At 41.5% G+C, this 17,942-nt stretch overlaps 1 protein-coding gene across 2 annotated transcripts in view; it reads right to left on the bottom strand.

Annotated features, from left to right (window-relative positions):
• Nucleotides 1–17,942, bottom strand: part of MMP17 (matrix metallopeptidase 17) — a 214,868-nt gene that overhangs the window by 49,170 nt on the left and 147,756 nt on the right. For both annotated transcript variants that reach the window (XM_056533185.1, XM_056533186.1), the window contains exons 3-5: nt 9,502–9,631; nt 5,489–5,772; nt 2,514–2,690 (exon numbers count right to left, since the gene is read on the bottom strand). In XM_056533185.1, coding sequence (XP_056389160.1) covers nt 2,514–2,690; nt 5,489–5,772; nt 9,502–9,631 — 591 coding nt within the window. The remainder of the gene's footprint in view (nt 1–2,513; nt 2,691–5,488; nt 5,773–9,501; nt 9,632–17,942) is intronic.

Here is a 17,942-nt window from a genome sequence, read left to right on the forward strand (position 1 = left end):
AATGCTGGCATTGTGGGGTGTGCTTGGGCTCTGTATTCCATATCTTCTGGTTGTGTCCACTTATACTGGATTATTGGAAGATGGTACAACGTTTGCTTACTGGTGTCTTGGATGTCTCTGTTCCCCTAGATCCCCTTACTTACCTACTTCATCTCTCCGTTAGAGCCTTGTCCAGGAAACAATTTAAGCTCTTTCTGCACATTGTCCTGGATGCTAAGACTCTCATTGCAAAATATTGGAAGAGTTCTCTTCCACCATCTGAGACTGATTTTATGGCTCGTATACATGAGATTCGTTCCCTTGAATTCCTGACAGCCTCTTTGAATAATAATTTGCCCTTATTCATTTCTGTCTGGGAAACAGCTTACAGGACATTGGGAGGGCCCTTACCTGCCTCCTCGGTGTCCGATCGACAAGTGACTGCTCCGTGCCTGAGATCCAGGCAGGAGCAGTCAAGTGCCGATAACACTGATCACAGACGTGTTAATACACGCCAGTGATCAGCATGAGAGATCAGTGTGTGCAGTGTTATAGGTCCCTATAACTGCAAAAAAAAAAAAGTTTAAAAAAAGTGTTAATAAAGGTCATTTAACCCCTTTAAGGTCTCTCCACAGGTGTTCAATGGGATTTAGATCTGGACTCATTGCTGGCCACTTCAGAACTCTCCAGCGCTTTGTTGCCATCCATTTCTGGGTGCTTTTTGACATATGTTTGAGGTCATTGTCCTGCTGGAAGACCCAAGATCTTGGACGCAAAACCAGCTTTCTGACACTGCGCTGTATAGTGCGACCCAAAATCCATTGGTCATCCTCAGATTTCATGATGCCTTGCACGCATTCAAGGCACCCAGTGCCAGAGGCAGCAAAACAACTCCAAAACATCATTGACCCTCCACCATATTTCACGGTAGGTACTGTGTTCTTTTCTTTGTAAGCCTCATACCGTTTTCTGTAAACAGTAGAATGATGTGCTTTACCAAAAAGCTCTATCTTGGTCTCATCTGTCCACAAAACGTTTTCCCAGAAGGATTTTGGCTTACTCAAGTTCACTTTGGCAAAATGTAGTCTTGCTTTTTTATCTTTCTGTGTCAGTAATGGGGTCCTCCTGGGTCTCCTGCCATAGCGTTTCATTACATTTAAATGTCGACGGATAGTTCGCACTGACACTGATGCTCCCTGAGCTTGCAGGACAGCTTTAATATCTTTGGAGCTTGTTTGGGGCTGCTTATTTACCATACGGAATATCCTGCTTTGACACCTTTCATCAATTTTTCTCTTCTGTCCATGCCCAGGGAGATTAGCTACAGTGCCAGGGGTTGCAAACTTCTTGATAATGTTGCGCACTGTGGACAAAGGCAAATCTAGATCTCTGGAGATGGACTTGTAACCTTGAGATTGTTGATATTTTTTCACAATTTTGGTTCTCAAGTCCTCATGTTGTCTGTGCTTAGTGTGGCACACACAATGCAAAGACTAAGTGAACTTCTCTCCTTTTTATCTGCTTTCAGGTGTGATTTTTAAATTGCCCACACCTGTTACTTGCCCCAGGTGAGTTTAAAGGACCATCACATACTTAAACAATCTTATTTTTCCACAATTTTGAAAGGGTGCCAATAATTTTGTCCAGCCCATTTTTGGAGTTTGGTGTGACATTATGTCCAATTTGCTTTTTTTTCCTCCCTTTTTTGGTTTAGTTCCAATACACACAAAGGGAATAAACATGTGTATAGCAAAACATGTGTTACTGTAATCCTTTTCTGTGAGAAATAGTTAATTTTCTGGAAAAATCTCAGGGGTGCCAACATTTAAGGCCATGACTGTATATGTTGCGGAGTACAGTAAAAGGTGAGACACCAGTAGAGAGATAACACTGGATCCACCACCATTTATAGCAGAGATCAGCATCCCCCATTCTACAGCATGACTTCTAGAAAGGTCCCAGAGTACACCCAGTAGTGTTTCCAATTCATGTAAATAAGACACTTCCTGTCTATTATTCTCTAGGGTACATAGGGCCTGCTGTAAATCATATCATTAAATGCTGTTAAAAGTAGCTCAGGCAAGATGGCTGCCTTCATGATAATGTGCTAAAACATAAAAACAAAGACAAAAAAAAAATAGAATTGGAAAATAGAAACAGATTAACAATAAAGAACATATTTCAGCATATGTCTCTTATGAGGAAAAAAAACTTCTAGGTGATAAATTCCCTTTAAAGTGAACCTGTCAGGTGGTTTGGGCAGCATGAACCCGGACAATTTGGCCTGTGCTCCTTTTTTACTACACATGAACCACGTGACAGGTTTCCTTTAAGGATAGACAGTGCTTTCAAGTGTTACTCTAATGCAGTGTTTCCCAACCAGTGTGCCTACAGCTGTTGCCAAATTACAACTCCCAGCATGCCCAGACAGCCAAAGGCTGTCCAGGCATGCTGGGAGTTGTAATTTTGCAAAAGCTGGAGGCACACTGGTTAGGAAAACCTGCTCTAATGTATTAACATGTCTCCAAACTCACCATATAGCTGCCAGATCCTGACTTTGTCATCAAACGGAAGGTTATATTTCAGGGGGTCACCCACTGGCCCTTGATAATATGGTCTCATTATAGATTCCATATCAGAAATATGAGTCAGTCCAATGGCATGACCAAATTCATGTACCGCAACAGCAAACAGGTCCATGCCATGTATGTCTGGAAAGAGAATGGCAATATGTTAGCTTTGGAAAGAAATGAAATGTACTTCTATGTACCTTTTTTTCTTTTCCTATTCTTTGTAAGGATATGTTCACACAGCAGAAATTCTGTGCAGAATTCCGTGGAAGAATCCTGCCGGAAATTCCGTCGGAATTAACTGCTTATTTATTCCAATGGTATGCTGCAGTCCCATTCAGACAGCAGAATTGCCAATTGCTCAGAATTTCTGCGTTCCGCATTTCGGAAAAAAGACCAGTCTTATATTTTGTGAAATTCCAGAGGAATCCCATTGAAATCAATGGGCCTTGAATTTTTGCGGAGTTCTGTGTTCTCAGAACACAGAAATTTCACCAGAATTCCGCAATTCCTTTAAGCAAACTTTGCTGAGCTGAATTTCTGCGGTATTGAGGAAATCCTGTTGTGTGAACAGACCCTGAATGTAGAATCAGTGCAGTTTCTGTTAACAAAAAAGTGACTACTGATAGAATTGATCATATAAGGTCTACTCACACATACAGTTTTGATGTGCAGGATTTGAAGCTGCAGATTTGAAGCTTTGTTCAGTCATTTAGTTTACATTGAATTCTGCAGCATAAAATCTACAGCTGCAAATCCTACACATCAAATATCTGCAGTATACTATACGTGTAAATATAGTCCTTTAAAAACCTTAATTAGCTGAGAAGTCCTGACTTTAAGGGGTACCCCGGTGGAAAACTTTTTTTTTAATTAACTGGTGCCAGAAGTTAAACAGATTTGTAAATTAATAATTGTAGAAGACTGGCACTACTTGTATATATCCCCTATGCTAACAGGCTTAGAATGACTGGAGCTGATAAGAACCCACGGCTGGACATATGCTGTGCACTATCTATTGGTGGTGCTGATCCTCAGAGTGAAGTTCATAGATTATGCGAATCATCCATACAAAGAAAAAAGGTCGCACTCACCAATCCACTTCAGTGCTTAATTTCTTGATCGTGAACGGGGGGGTACTTACAAACAGGACATAGAACGGAGCGACACGTGCTTCACGCTAGTTGCGCATCGTCTGGCTCTCTGGAGTACCCCCCGTTCACGATCAAGAAATTAAGCACTGAAGTGGATTGGTGAGTGCAACCTTTTTTCTTTGTATGGAGCCAAACGATGCGTAACTAGCGTGAAACATGTGTCGCTCCGTTCTATGTCCTGTTTGTAAGTACCTCCCATTCACGATCAAGAAATTAAGCACTGAAGTGGATTGGTGAGTGCAACCTTTTTTCTTTGTATGGTAGATTTGTAAATTACTACTATTTAAAAATCTTAATCCTTCCATTACTTATCAGCTGCTGTATATTCCACAGGAAGCTCTTTTCTTTTTGAATTTCTTTCCTGTCTGACTACAGTGCTCTCTGCTGACACCTCTGTCATTATCAGGAACTGTCCAGAGCAGGAGAGGTTTGCTATGGGGATTTTCTCCTACTCTGGACAGTTCCTGAAATAGACAGAGGTATCAGCAGAGAGCACTGTGGTCAGACAGAAAAGAAATTAAAAAAGAAAAGAACTTCCTCTGTAGTATACAGCAGCTGATAAGTACTGGAAGGATTAAGATTTGTAAATAGAAATAATTTACAAATCTGTTTAACTTTCTGGCACCAGTTGATTTACAAAAAAAAAAATGTTTTTCCCTGGAGTACCCCTTTTAGTTCCCCAGAATAGTTCCCTCAAATACCAACCACTTCCATATCTTATGCAAACTTACATAAGACACAGTGAAAGCTGACATATGGGGAGTTGTTTAGTGGGGTCCCTACACCTGAGAGTTGTTGTAGTTGACATTGTACCCATTTGGGGGTCACCACTGATTTTTTTTTACTGCTATTGGACATCAGTACATAGTTGGAGTATAAGAACTTGCTTTTGTAGGACAAAGTAATACTATAAGTTCGGCGTGCTGGTTAAAGAGTCCGCGTATCTAAAGAAAGAGATGCAGGTTCTCAGAAAGCACTTATTATTGTACAAATAAATTATAGCATTTTTTTTACTCTTATTGGATGTCTGTGGTTTTGGAGAAATTTATTATTTATTTTATTTTATCACTATTTGCATTAGAACCTGCCTGTCGGGTCAGTAAGAAAACTCCACGCTGCATGTCCTGGTATCTCCTTTCTCCCCGTAGTGGGATGGATCTGCTATAACTGGTGTTGTGGCTCTTCTGCAAAAAAAGACCCCTTATTGTGCACCCCTCTATAACTATCTGTACTGTTATAAAACTTGACTTTTATTCCTGTTTTACTAAAACAATGATTCCAGAAGAAATAGTGCTGGTTAAAATTGCAGCATACTGTCCACTTAGATATAACACTCGCTCTCGAGAGCATGAATGAAAGTAACCAGCGTCTGCAGTATTCTATACTCTGTGGACTTATTGCTGATTTAAAATGTCAAACTCTATGCCTCCCCTACATGTTTCCTGGCACTAGCCACATCCTCAGGGGTATAGAGGCAAATGGCACACAGGGGCCCATTGTTTGGACTTTTATAAGCTCACCTGAGCCAACCCCAATGCAGAATAATAACTTTGTGGTTCTTCCGCAACCTGTCCAAGTGAACACTCTGTAGCTGTATCTTCTCATTATTTTATCCTATGGTTTGACATTTTTACCCTATGCTACATAGGGCAATAGGGCACACTCTGTGCTGTTTTCTCTTTTCTTATTTCATCTTGTAAAAGGAAAACAACCTTCTACTCTAACTATATTGCTAAAGCTTAAATGCAAAACTATGAACTGATGTTTTCTCTTACCCTGACATACCTGATGATCTGAATGTCCATGACTCTTCATCATCAAAATGAGTGTCCCCAGAGGTGTGATGTTCACCAGGGAAAAAAGCATGGGCTACAGTACCACCTGGTCCATCAAACGGGTAGCCGTCATTGTGGTCAGCTCTGGAGAAGTCAATCTGAATGTCTGCATTATTTCCAGCCACTTCATGGAAGTTCAGTGGTGTTATATCACTCCACACCTTAAGGGCATAGTACATAAGAGCCCTCACAGTGTCATGACCCAGAGATGACTCTTTAGGGAATGTTCGAACCCTACGAGAAACAAGACAAGCAAATGGGGTAGTGTATGAAAACACATCTCAAAGTGGCACACAGGATCACACTAAAAATATTGCATATTAACACTAATAGAGTGGATACAATTTGGTTATATTGCACATAAGCAGCATTTAAATGCAGCATGATACCTAATGGTGTTATCTACAGTCTGGAACATCCACATATTACTAATGTCTGCCATGGTTACATTTAAAGTACATTATTTCTACTTTAATTCCCATGGTTAGTATATTGATAAAGTGCAGAAATACAATCTATGCCAATTTCACTGACTCAATATTTACAGTATGGTAGTATATAATATTATCCTTAATACCAAAACAATGGTATGAATATGGTCAGGTTATCACAAGGGAATATCTCCTACTGAAACATGGGATCATGTTACTAAAATTATTTATGATATAAGCTTATTTATAGTCTTAAAGGTGATGTATCATGCCCAAAAACGTATCCCCTATCCGCAGTTTTAGATCCTGGGGGGGGGGGTAACCACTTGGATCCCCGCGATCTCCTGTACAGAGCTCCGGCTCTCTCCGGGAACAGGGCGTGTCGATCCCAGCAAAAAGCAGCATCCAACACGCTTCCTCCATATATCTTTATGGGAGAGACGTTCGGTTATCTTCGGCTCTCCCATAAAGATATATGGAGGGGGCACCTACAGAGAGACAGGGGGCCCGTACAGAAGATCGCTGGGGGTCTGACTGCTTTGTACATGATATATCTCCTTTAAGCAAGGACATCACTAGATTAAAACATTCGGGAGCATGTGTCCTGAAAAAAAAGAGAAAGTGCCCCAAATGTCACCTTCTACAGTAGTGTTTCCCGAGTCAGGTGCCTCCAGTTTTTGCAAAACTACAACTCCCAGCATGCCCAGACAGCCAAAGGCTGTCTGGGCATGATGGGAGTTTTAGTTTTATAACATCTGCAGTAACTAAGCCTCCTTGGCTAGGTTAGAATACCAATTTTTTATGTGCAGTTCTAGATAAATGCCACTAGGGGTCTCTCTTGCTACATGGATTCGTTTACAAATCTGTGTCCTAGGCACAATATAATGGGTTGGTGACTTTGAAAGACGAAAACACAATTTCGAAATAAAACAAAGACAACGTGAAGGGATGTATGTCAAATGCAAGAGGATTATTAAGGTTAAGGACTTGAATTCTGTAATGTAGTTTACATCACTGTACATGCAAATCCAATGGAATGTACGTCAAGAATCCAAGACAAAGGATTCCCGCGATGTGTTACAAATTACAAACCACTTTTAGCTTTTAAACAGGAAAACCGAGTTCAATTACCAGATGCATCACACGGAGTCACTAAGTAACTGACCTATAAATGCTATTATTAAAACATCCATTGTAGATAAATTGTGTATAAAACAATATCCTTCACCCAATCCTGCTGTGACTATTAGCAGAGAACACAGCATCCTGTGAACAGTGAGAGGCTCTGACACAATCTACAGTCACCCAGGTCCTGTGGGTCATGAAGGAATACAGTACAAAGCATGTTTATCCTCATACAATATGGCAGGAGAATTCCATATGCATTCTAGCCTCTTTCAATTTCCAGGATTGTATAACTTTTTGGCTGGGTCCACACACAGTACAGCTGCAATTCAAGTTCCAAACTACTGACATTCTTAGATAGCTGATAGGACATGGAGAAACAATGTGCCGTTCACACATCTGTTTGTGCTTCCATAATGTAAAAAAATCCTTTTATTTTCTGGTGGGACAGATTACGCAAATTATCAGGTGCGAAGAATCAGATAAGTGTTTCTAAACTCCGAGTTTTTCCAAACACCTCTCCGCTTCCCCTTTAATCTCTGTCTCTGCTAGACTGACAGTCAGATGGAATCTGAGCCCTGTTTCCAAATCTCATTCCTGTGCTGTGCATACAAATTGTACGCAGGAGTGAGAGATGAAAAACAGTGCTCGGCTTCCAGCCAACTGCCAATCAAACAGGGACAGGGAAGAGAGGTGTAGGGAGTATGGTGTTCCAGCCCTCAGTGCTTTAGGGGTTTGGGAAAGCTTTTTTAACTCTTGGCACTAGAAAATATTTAAAAAATTCTATATTATGAAAATGCAGACATTGTCTGCAGTTTGGAATGTGAATTGCAGCTACAGATTCTCCTTCAGTATGTTTAGCCAAAACCAGGAGTAGAACTGATACACAGAAAAACTATAATGTAAGCGTTTTCTGTGTGAAGAATCCCAAAGAGACATACAGATAGAGCATGTGAGGTAATAGGTCTCTGGACGATTCTTGGTAGCAGAAATATGAAGGAGGAAAAAAAAACACGTCTCCAGCTCCCAAAAGTAAGATCCAAAAATGCACTAGAACATAATCAAAACAGATAAAGTGAAAAGGTAAAGAAAAGGCAGATGAAACTCCAATGCGTTTCAAACTGTCAATAATTCTTAATCAATGGAACATTAATGATTGACAACAGTCCAAAACGCGTTGGAATTTCTTTTTTCTAATTTTTGGATTTTATTATTGGGAAATGGAGAAAAAAATGTTTCTCTGTCATATTTCTGCTATTGGGAATTAGTCTGAGACTTATTACCTTCTATGCTCTCAGTGACTACCTGTATGTATTTGGTGGTGAGCTGACCCCACCGCCATTTTTTTTTTGCATTCCTGGATTAGTCTATGAAATTCTTACGAAAACACTGACCAAAATACTATGTGTGAACCCACCCTTAGAGTGCAACTGTCATGTCTTGTGCAGCTTTCTATTTGTAAAATGCAATTTCTATTATATACCTACTCTCCGTAAAGCAAACTCTTACCTTTTAGGAATTAGAAAAATGTAGCTTTATTTCCCATGAACAGTGCCACTTTTGTGCTTGGGCTGTGTCTGGTATTGCAACCCAGCTATTTCCCTTGAATTGCAATACTGCACACCTCATGGAAAGACGTGGCACTGTTTCTGAGAAAAAGCATAACCTTTTCCTTTTTAATAAATAAAACATTTGATATATTATAGATTAAGGTATACAGAATAACTTTCCAATAGCATGTTATTAAAAAATATGCTTCTTTCTATTTAAGTTTCCACTTTGGAAAAATGACCACTAGGTGTCTCCCTACCAGTCCTTTTTTATAGATTTCAGACTCATGCTGGAGTCCTAAATCTCAGACTGCAGTCAGGACACTGGAAAATTAAATAGAAAGAAGCATATTTTTAATAACATGTTACATTACATTAATCTATCATATATAACATGCTACATTACATTAATCTATAATATATCAAAAGTTTTTTTGATGAAAGGTTCCCTTTACACTCGACAACATCTTTTGTGTGCATTATTGTAAACACAATTTTCTCTAATAGGGTGTTCAGGTCACCACAATGGTCTGCATTAAATAAGGTGGCATTAGCAGAGGCAGGGGGCACAACCATTGAGTAGACCCTCTTAATGAGGTCTTAGATTCTTTTATGCTTGTAGCCTGTCTAGCATATACAATCATTTTTATTTGAAACCATCTCCTTTAGGATTTTATGTTACAAGAACAACATAAAAGGGTCCCACAAATATACAATGATTCTTCCATTCATTCTAATTGAATAATTGCCTTTCAGCATCCGAGCTTGTCCAGAAAGTCTAACAAATACATTTGGCTCTTTCAGGTTGTTCTGTCCACTACAGGACGTGACACAATAGAAATGATTGCGATTCTTACCTCCAAGATAAATTTCGCTTGCTCCACTTTGTCATTGCCTGGACATTGCGCTTTCTCCTTGTAGCTTCCGATTGGGACAGGTCAGGTAGAGAACAGCGAGGGGTTTTCATTAATTCTAAGGTGGCCTCATCTGTATGTTAAAGGACAAAGCTGTCTCTTAGTAAAGTAATTGTCTTTCATTATTCATTGTTAATGCTTTTGTTAGACAGAGTACTTATTGAACAGCACTTCAGTTTAGAAGAAATGAATGGACTTCCTGTGGGATTTGAAGACTCCTACATGAGTTTCAGACTAATGATTCAAATATTAATGCTTTTAGAGTCATTATAGAAGCGGGGTTTTTTACATAGGTTATTGATTCCTAAACAATAAAAGCTTGTTAACATCATTCATCGTTATAACAAACATTCCAGTCAATGAATATGGGCTGTAAGAAATCTATTTTGGATTAGTATTAACATGCAATACATATAATTACAGCAATGCAGAATAGGATATGGTTAGTTAAGTAAGTCTACTTCTGTGCTTATGAAAGCATATTATAGGTGTCATGGAGTTCTAGGTCTTTAGTAACATGTGGAGGCATAGAATAGAATATTTGGCACCAAGATCGTGTGTGTTTTGTTTAAATTGACACTTGAGTAAATGACAACAATTTATATACAACCAATACTATTGAATTCAATGTAATGAATACTTTATTAACTGCACTTTAACCAAGCAATGGTCTAGATATGTTAACAGTAAACGGAACTTACAAAGGACAATATAGATCTGAGCCCTCCTGATTTCCTTTTTATAGAAATCATGGCTCATAAAATCATGGCTGAAGCTGAAGCCCAGGCATGGACAAAGTCCAGTGTCACGCACCTGGATGCGGGTGGTCTGGAACAAGATGTGGATCCTCTACCTGTGTGACAGATGACTCAGACCGTATCGGGAAGTGGAGTCTAAGGTGCCGCTGGTCTTCACCAGAGCCCGCCGCAAAGCAGGATGGATTTGCTGCGGCAGACGACACCCAGGTCACTATCCCCAATACAGCTCGACCACACAGGTAACCAGGCAAGACGAGGTCCAGGAGGATGAGACGGAGGCGTAGTCAACGTAGAAGAAGGTCAAGGCAGGTGGCAAAGGTTCGTAGTCAGTAAACGTAGCGGAAAGGTCTGGGTACATGGGTATGGCAAACAGGCAATAGGGTACGCTTTTTCTCAGGCAAATGGCACTGAAGATCCGGCAGGGGGGTGTGGGAGGTGCAACAACTTTATAATGTGCACGCCCTAGGAGACAGGGACACGCGCTGGTGCTGAGACGCAGAGCAGGAGGCAGCAGGGGAGCGAGGTAAGCGACGGGTAGGGACTCGCATGCGGGCGCGTCCCGCGATGCGAATCCCGGCCCCGCCGGGAGCAGAGACCGCTCGCTCGCGGCCGCCATGCGCGGCCGGAGCGCAAGTAGTAACATCCAGTAAGTGAGGGTGGTCTAGCACTCCTCTGTACTCTCTCCTGTCTGATAGTACTCCTCTGTGCTCTCTCTTGTCTGATAGGACTCCTCTGTGCTCTTTCCTGTCCTATCATACAGGAGAGAGCACAGAGGAGTCCATACTGATTGAAGAGAGCACAGAGGAGTGCTATCAGGCAGGAGAGAGCACAGAGGAGTGCTATCAGGCAGCAGAGAGCACAGAGGAATAATATCAGACAGGAGAGAGCACAGAGGACTGCTATCAGACATGAGAGAGCACAGAGGACTGCTATCAGACAGGAGAGAGCACAGAGGAGTGCTATCAGACAGGAGAGAGCACAGAGGAGTGCTATCAGACAGGAGAGAGCACAGAGGAGTCCTATCAGACAGGAGAGAGCATAGAGGAGTACTATGAGACAGGGGAGAGCACAGTGGAGTACTATCCAACAGGAGAGAGGACAGAGGAGTCCTATAAGACAGGAGAGAGCACAGAGGAGTGCTATCAGACAGGAGAGAGCACAGAGGAGTCCTATAAGACAGGAGAGAGTACAGAGGAGTACTATCAGACAGGAGAGAGCACAGAGATGTGCTATCAGACAGGAGAGAGCACAGAGGAGTACTATCAGACAGGAGAGAGCACAGAGGAGTGCTATCAGACAGGAGAGAGCACAGAGGAGAACTATCAGACAGGAGAGAGCACAGAGGAGTGCTATCAGACAGAAGAGAGCACAGAGGAGTCCTATCAGACAGGAGAGAGCACAGAGAAGTACTGTCAGACAGGAGAGAGCACAGAGAAGTGCTAGCCCACCCTCACTTACTGGACTTTTTCCATGCCTGAGCTTCAGCTTGGGCAAAGCCATGATATTATAAGCCATGATTTCTCTAAAAAAGGAAATAATATTCTATTATGAATTATATTAGAAAAGTTAAGGTTTTGCCAAGATGTACAACATATAAAAAGTTTTTGTATCTGATAGTGCCCATTACAGTCTTGGCTGACAAATTGAGAAAGATGACTACCAAGACTCAGCTCTAGATTGTGTATGGATCTTTACATCCAAGTGGAAACAGCTCACCTCCGGACTGTTAACACACGTGCTCGGATAGGCCGGTTCCCCCCTGGCCACACAACGAAGGAACAGAGAAGAAATATCCAGCATCCAGGTAAGTTCCAAGGGTAAACTTTATTGGAGGTAGCAATTACACGTATATCTCTACTAGAGTTTGCTTCGATATAAAATGTCAGAGAATTGATAGGGGAAATCCTTTGACACTATAATATGCAACCCATCTTAAAACTTTACAAATAACGTGCTGTAGCTGTAGTCTATAAATAAATACAAATGTAAATATACCACATCCACAAGACATTAGATTTGTTGGTGTCATTTGCTTTAGTTTGGAAGTAAACAGAACTTTTTGTGCATGTAAAGATACAAAGAACATATATTCAACATATAACAGATTTTTATGTATGTTGGTGATTTGGTGCAGAGAGGATTAACTAACACTCAAATTTATTTGTAGGTAGTCCTATCTGTCAGTCCAGATCCTACTACCTAAGTACCATCCATAGGTAATCCTGTGGTATCTGTGAGACCAAAACCTACCACCCAAGTACAAGTTATAGTAATTCTGTGGTATCTGTGAGACCAGATCCTACCACCCAAGTACAAGTTATAGTAATTCTGTGGTATCTGTGAGACCAGATCCTACCACCCAAGTACAAGTTATAGGTAATCCTATGGTATCTGTAAGAACAGATCCTACCACCCATGTACCAGTTGTATGTAGTCCATTGGTGTCTGTGAGACAGGTAATCCTGTGGTTTCTGTGAGACCAAAACCTACCACCCAAGTACAAGTTATAGGTAATTCTGTGGTATCTGTGAGACCAGATCCTACCACCCAAGAACCAGTTATAGGTAGTCCTGTGGTATCTGTGAGACCAGATCCTACCATTCATGTCCCAGTTATAGCTAGGCATTTGATATCTACTACTCAAGAACCAGTTAATTATAGTTAGTCCTGTAGTATCTGTGAGACCAGATCCTACTATTAGTTATAAGTGATCCTGTAATATCTGTGAAAAAAGTTCCACTATCAGTTATAAATAATGCTGTGGTATCTGAGAGACCAGATCCTATTATAAGTTATAGGTGATCCTCTAGTATCTATGAGACCAGATCCTATCATCAGTTATAGCTGACCCTGTGGTATGTGTGAAAACAGATTCTACTATCAGTTATAGCTGATCCTACAGTATCTCTGAGACCAGATCCTATCATCAGTTATAGCTGATCCTGGAGTATCTCTGAGACCAGATCCTACCATCAGTTACAGCTGATTGTGTGGTATCTCTGAGACTAAATCCTACCATCAGTTACAGCTGATCCTGTGGTATCTCTGAGACTAGATCCTACCATCAGTTACAGCTGATTCTGTGGTATCTCTGAGACCAGATCCTACCATCAGTTATAGCTGATCCTGTGGTATCTCTGCGACTAGATCCTACAATCAGTTATAGCTGATCTTGTGGTATCTGTGAGACTAGATCCTACCAATAGGTACAAGTAATCATGTGGTTTCTCTGAGACTAGATCCTACCATCAGTTATAGCTGATCCTGTGGTATCTCTGAGACTAGATCCTACCATCAGTTATAGCTGATCCTGTGGTATATGTGAGACTAGATCCTACCAATAGGTACAAGTAATCCTGTGGTTTCTCTGAGACTAGATCCTACCAATAGGTGCAAGTAATCCTGTGGTTTCTCTGAGACTAGATCCTACCAATTGTCACGATGCCGGCTGGCAGGTAGTGGATCCTCTGTGCCAGAGAGGGATTGGCGTGGACCGTGCTAGTGGATCGGTTCTAAGTCACTACTGGTTTTCACCAGAGCCCGCCGCAAAGCGGGATGGTCTTGCTGCGGCGGTAGTGACCAGGTCGTATCCACTAGCAACGGCTCAACCTCTCTGGCTGCTGAAGATAGGCGCGGTACAAGGGAGTAGACAGAAGCAAGGTCGGACGTAGCAGAAGGTCGGGGCAGGCAGCAAGGATCGTAGTCAGGGGCAACGGCAGGAGGTCTGGAACACAGGCTAGGAACACACAAGGAAACGCTTTCACTGGCACGATGGCAACAAGATCCGGCAAGGGAGTGCAGGGGAAGTGAGGGGATATAGGGAAGTGCACAGGTGATAACACTAATTGGAACCACTGCGCCAATCAGCGGCGCAGTGGCCCTTTAAATCGCAAAGACCCGGCGCGCGCGCGCCCTAGGGAGCGGGGCCGCGCGCGCCGGGACAGGACTGACGGAGAGCGAGTCAGGTACGGGAGCCGGGGTGCGCATCGCGAGCGGGCGCTACCCGCATCGCGGATCGCATCCCGGCTGGAGGCGGTATCGCAGCGCCCCGGGTCAGTGGATCTGACCGGAGCGCTGCAGTGAGGAGAGTGTAGCGAGCGCTCCGGGGAGGAGCGGGGACCCGGAGCGCTCGGCGTAACACCAATAGGTACATGTAATCCTGTGGTTTCACTGAGACTAGATCCTACCATCAGTTATAGCTGATCCTGTGGTACCTCTGAGACTAGATCCTACCATCAGTTATAGCTGATCCTGCAGTATCTCTGAGACCAGATCCTACCATCAGTTATAGCTGATCCTGTGGTATCTCTGAGACTAGATCCTACCATCAGTTATAGCTGATCCTGTGGTATCTCTGAGACCAGATCCTACCATCAGTTATAGCTGATCCTGTGGTATCTGTGAGACTAGATCCTACCAATAAGTACAAGTAATCCTGTGGTATCTCTGAGACCAGATCCTACCATCAGTTATAGCTGATCCTGTGGTATCTGTGAGACTAGATCCTACCAATAAGTACAAGTAATCCTGTGGTATCTCTGAGACCAGATCCTACCATCAGTTATAGCTGATCCTGTGGTATCTGTGAGACTAGATCCTACCAATAAGTACAAGTAATCCTGTGGTATCTCTGAGACCAGATCCTACCATCAGTTATAGCTGATCCTGTGGTATCTGTGAGACTAGATCCTACCAATAAGTACAAGTAATCCTGTGGTTTCTCTGAGACCAGATCCTACCATCAGTTATAGCTGATCCTGTGGTATCTCTGAGCTGAGACTTGCTTTTTCCACCCATACAGAGTTTGTATTATAGGTAGCTCTTTGATATATGTGAAACTAGCTAAGAGACAGCTGAGGTTGAATTGAACAATGTAGTAATACCTGGTGCATTACATAAACTGTCAGTAGAAACAAATGTGTTTTAAGAGAAATATATTCATTGGATGCAGAAAAAATGGAACAAAATGTTGCAAGTGTGCGATGAAGTGGAACAAGAAATTCTGCTGTGTGTTGGTCCTTCACCCCCATCTTATTATTATACAAATGTTCTACATGAAGGAATCAGCTTGGCTCTGAAACACGATTGAGTCCTTGCACTGACAGTATGACTAAAGAAAAAATATAATAGAATTGTTATCACACACTTCTAATTTACAGGTCAGCTGTTCATTATATACAGGTCTTCAATCCAAAATGGGTGAGGTACCTGTTATGGACCTCGAGCCTTTTCTTTGTTGTAATCTAGATGGACTGATGTACCTATATAAATAAAGATGGATGTGCTGAGTCTGTATAAAGGTGGCAATGAACGTCAGACAGCTACTGTATTTCCAGCAAACATCACAGAGGAACAACTACACAACTGTAAATTTGTGATTAATAATTGAGAGAGTTTCACTCTGAAGGGAATTGTGCAGAACGGGAACCTTGTGGAACAGCTGCCGCTGAATCCTTTTACAAAGTATGTAAAAAAAAGGAAAATCTTTTAAAGGTATTTACGGTGCTGGGTCCAAAATCACTATGTCCATGTATCCTTGTTATATATAGGATTATACTAGGACATATTATCTGACACAACAAAGGCTATTATTATCTTTCACATCCCTTTATAAAGCAGTTTTTGTAATACAGATTTTGAAGCCAGAATCTTCTTCCCTTTCTATCAACTTCAGACACTGATTTAAAAAGCCTATGTTCAAACATAGCAGAAATGCTGTAGATTTTTACCCCGTGTCTTTGCGGAGATAATCCGCAGAGGAATTTCGGAAAATCATTGCAAGGAAGTAAAAAAATTTTTTTTTGTCTGGGCGGAAAAAATTTACAAAAAAAAAAAGAGAATGAAAGGGCATGCTGCAGGTGAACTTATGAAACCCCAATAATACCTTCTTCACACCTTCTTCAAACACTCCTCCTAATAAGTTTTGCACATGATGGACTGCCCTAGAGCATGTGTAGATTTGTACTACAATCATGCCATCTTTTCTTTTTAATAATGATAAAACATTTGTGAGCTTGTTGTCTCCGCCCCCTTCAAAAGTGACAAGAAGTGAAAAAACTTGCACTCTGCAGTGCAAAAAGGCCATGTACTGATATTTTCAACCCTTTAACTCCAAAATGTGGGTACAAAGCTATTGGTAATTTACCTACACTGATTTTCTGTTTAATTACAAAATGCATTTCTTTTACAAAGTTTTTTAAAGTGATTTTGAAAAAAAAAAAAAAACATACACAAAATACACCACTAACTAAGAGGTTATCCAGGAATTGAAAAACTGACATAATTTCTTTCAAAGACCGCTCCCTGTCTGTCTCCAGGTTGGATGTGGTTCTGCAGCTCAGTTCCATTGAAGTGAATTGAGCCAAGTTGTAAAACCACACCCAAAGTGGAAACAGACAGGGATCTGTCTTTGAAAGAAAATAGGTGTGTTTTTCGATTCCTGGATGACTTCTTTAAAAACAGTACTAAAACACTAATGCTAAGTACACATTAGTGTTTGGTTATACATTAAGGGGAGCTCTATTTGCCAAGTGTGTTGAAGCAGTAATTTTTTCTCTCTCTAAGTCTGAAAAACAATGGACACCAGAAGGAAAGCCAGGCGACCCCCATTAAAGTCAATAGGATCCGACGGGACCTGTTGGTGTCCTTTGTGACACAGAGCTGCATTCAGCTCTGTAATTTGGGCCTGCAACAGAGCTCCCGAGCACAGATGTGCACATAGCCTAAAAATTTACTAAAACACTTAGCATGAAGTGCATTTTTTAGTTTATTATACATTTTAAAGCAATGTCTGGCTACGAAAATAAAGTAGCTACAAATGACAATAAAAATGCAGTAAACTCTAATTAAATGTATTGAATGATTCTACCTATTAACAGTTTGAGATTGCATACAACTCCCTTTTGTTTACAGTAAACTCTACTTTATAGAGTTTCTCAGTGCTGCACTGTGCTTAGTGACACTGGGACACTTTTCATTCTGGGGAAGTTTTCTAGAGTGGCTCTTTATATCTCCAATCATGTTTTAAGGCTTCTTAAAACAAGCCAAACATTGGCTTGAAGTGAAAGCTACTTCTAAAAGATGTTGCCAGAGAACTGCTTTACATATTTAACTTCCCAGGATTCTTAGTGAAGCACAAAAGGCCTATAAGTCACCACACACTTTAAGGGTCTATTCACACGTACAGTATTCTGTGCAGATTTGATGCGCAGGATTTCAAGCTGTGTTCAATTTACATGGAAATCTGCAGCAGAAAATCCTGCGTATCAAATCTGCACATCAAATCTGCACAGAATACTGTACTTGTGAATAGACCCTAAAGGAAATCTGTCACCAGTGTCACCTGTGCTAACCTGTCGGTGCCGACAGGTAGTGCAGCTGACACTGAAGACATTGGTACCCACCTTGTCCTGTTCCATGCTGTCGTTCTCCGGTAATCTTCTCCGGTATCTTCAGCTCCGGGCCCGGCTTGGAGCATGGGTGGAGCTTAGTGACGTCGTCGCTGCTCTTCTCTAGCAGCGGGACCCAGCAGAGAATGGTCACTAAGCTCCGTCCATGCCCCAAGCCAGGCTGGAGCTAAAGATACCAGAGAAGTTTACCGGAGAATGACTACACGAAACGGGACAA

The sequence above is a fragment of the Hyla sarda genome, chromosome 1, assembly GCF_029499605.1.
Source record: "Hyla sarda isolate aHylSar1 chromosome 1, aHylSar1.hap1, whole genome shotgun sequence".
NCBI classification, from domain to species: domain Eukaryota; kingdom Metazoa; phylum Chordata; class Amphibia; order Anura; family Hylidae; genus Hyla; species Hyla sarda.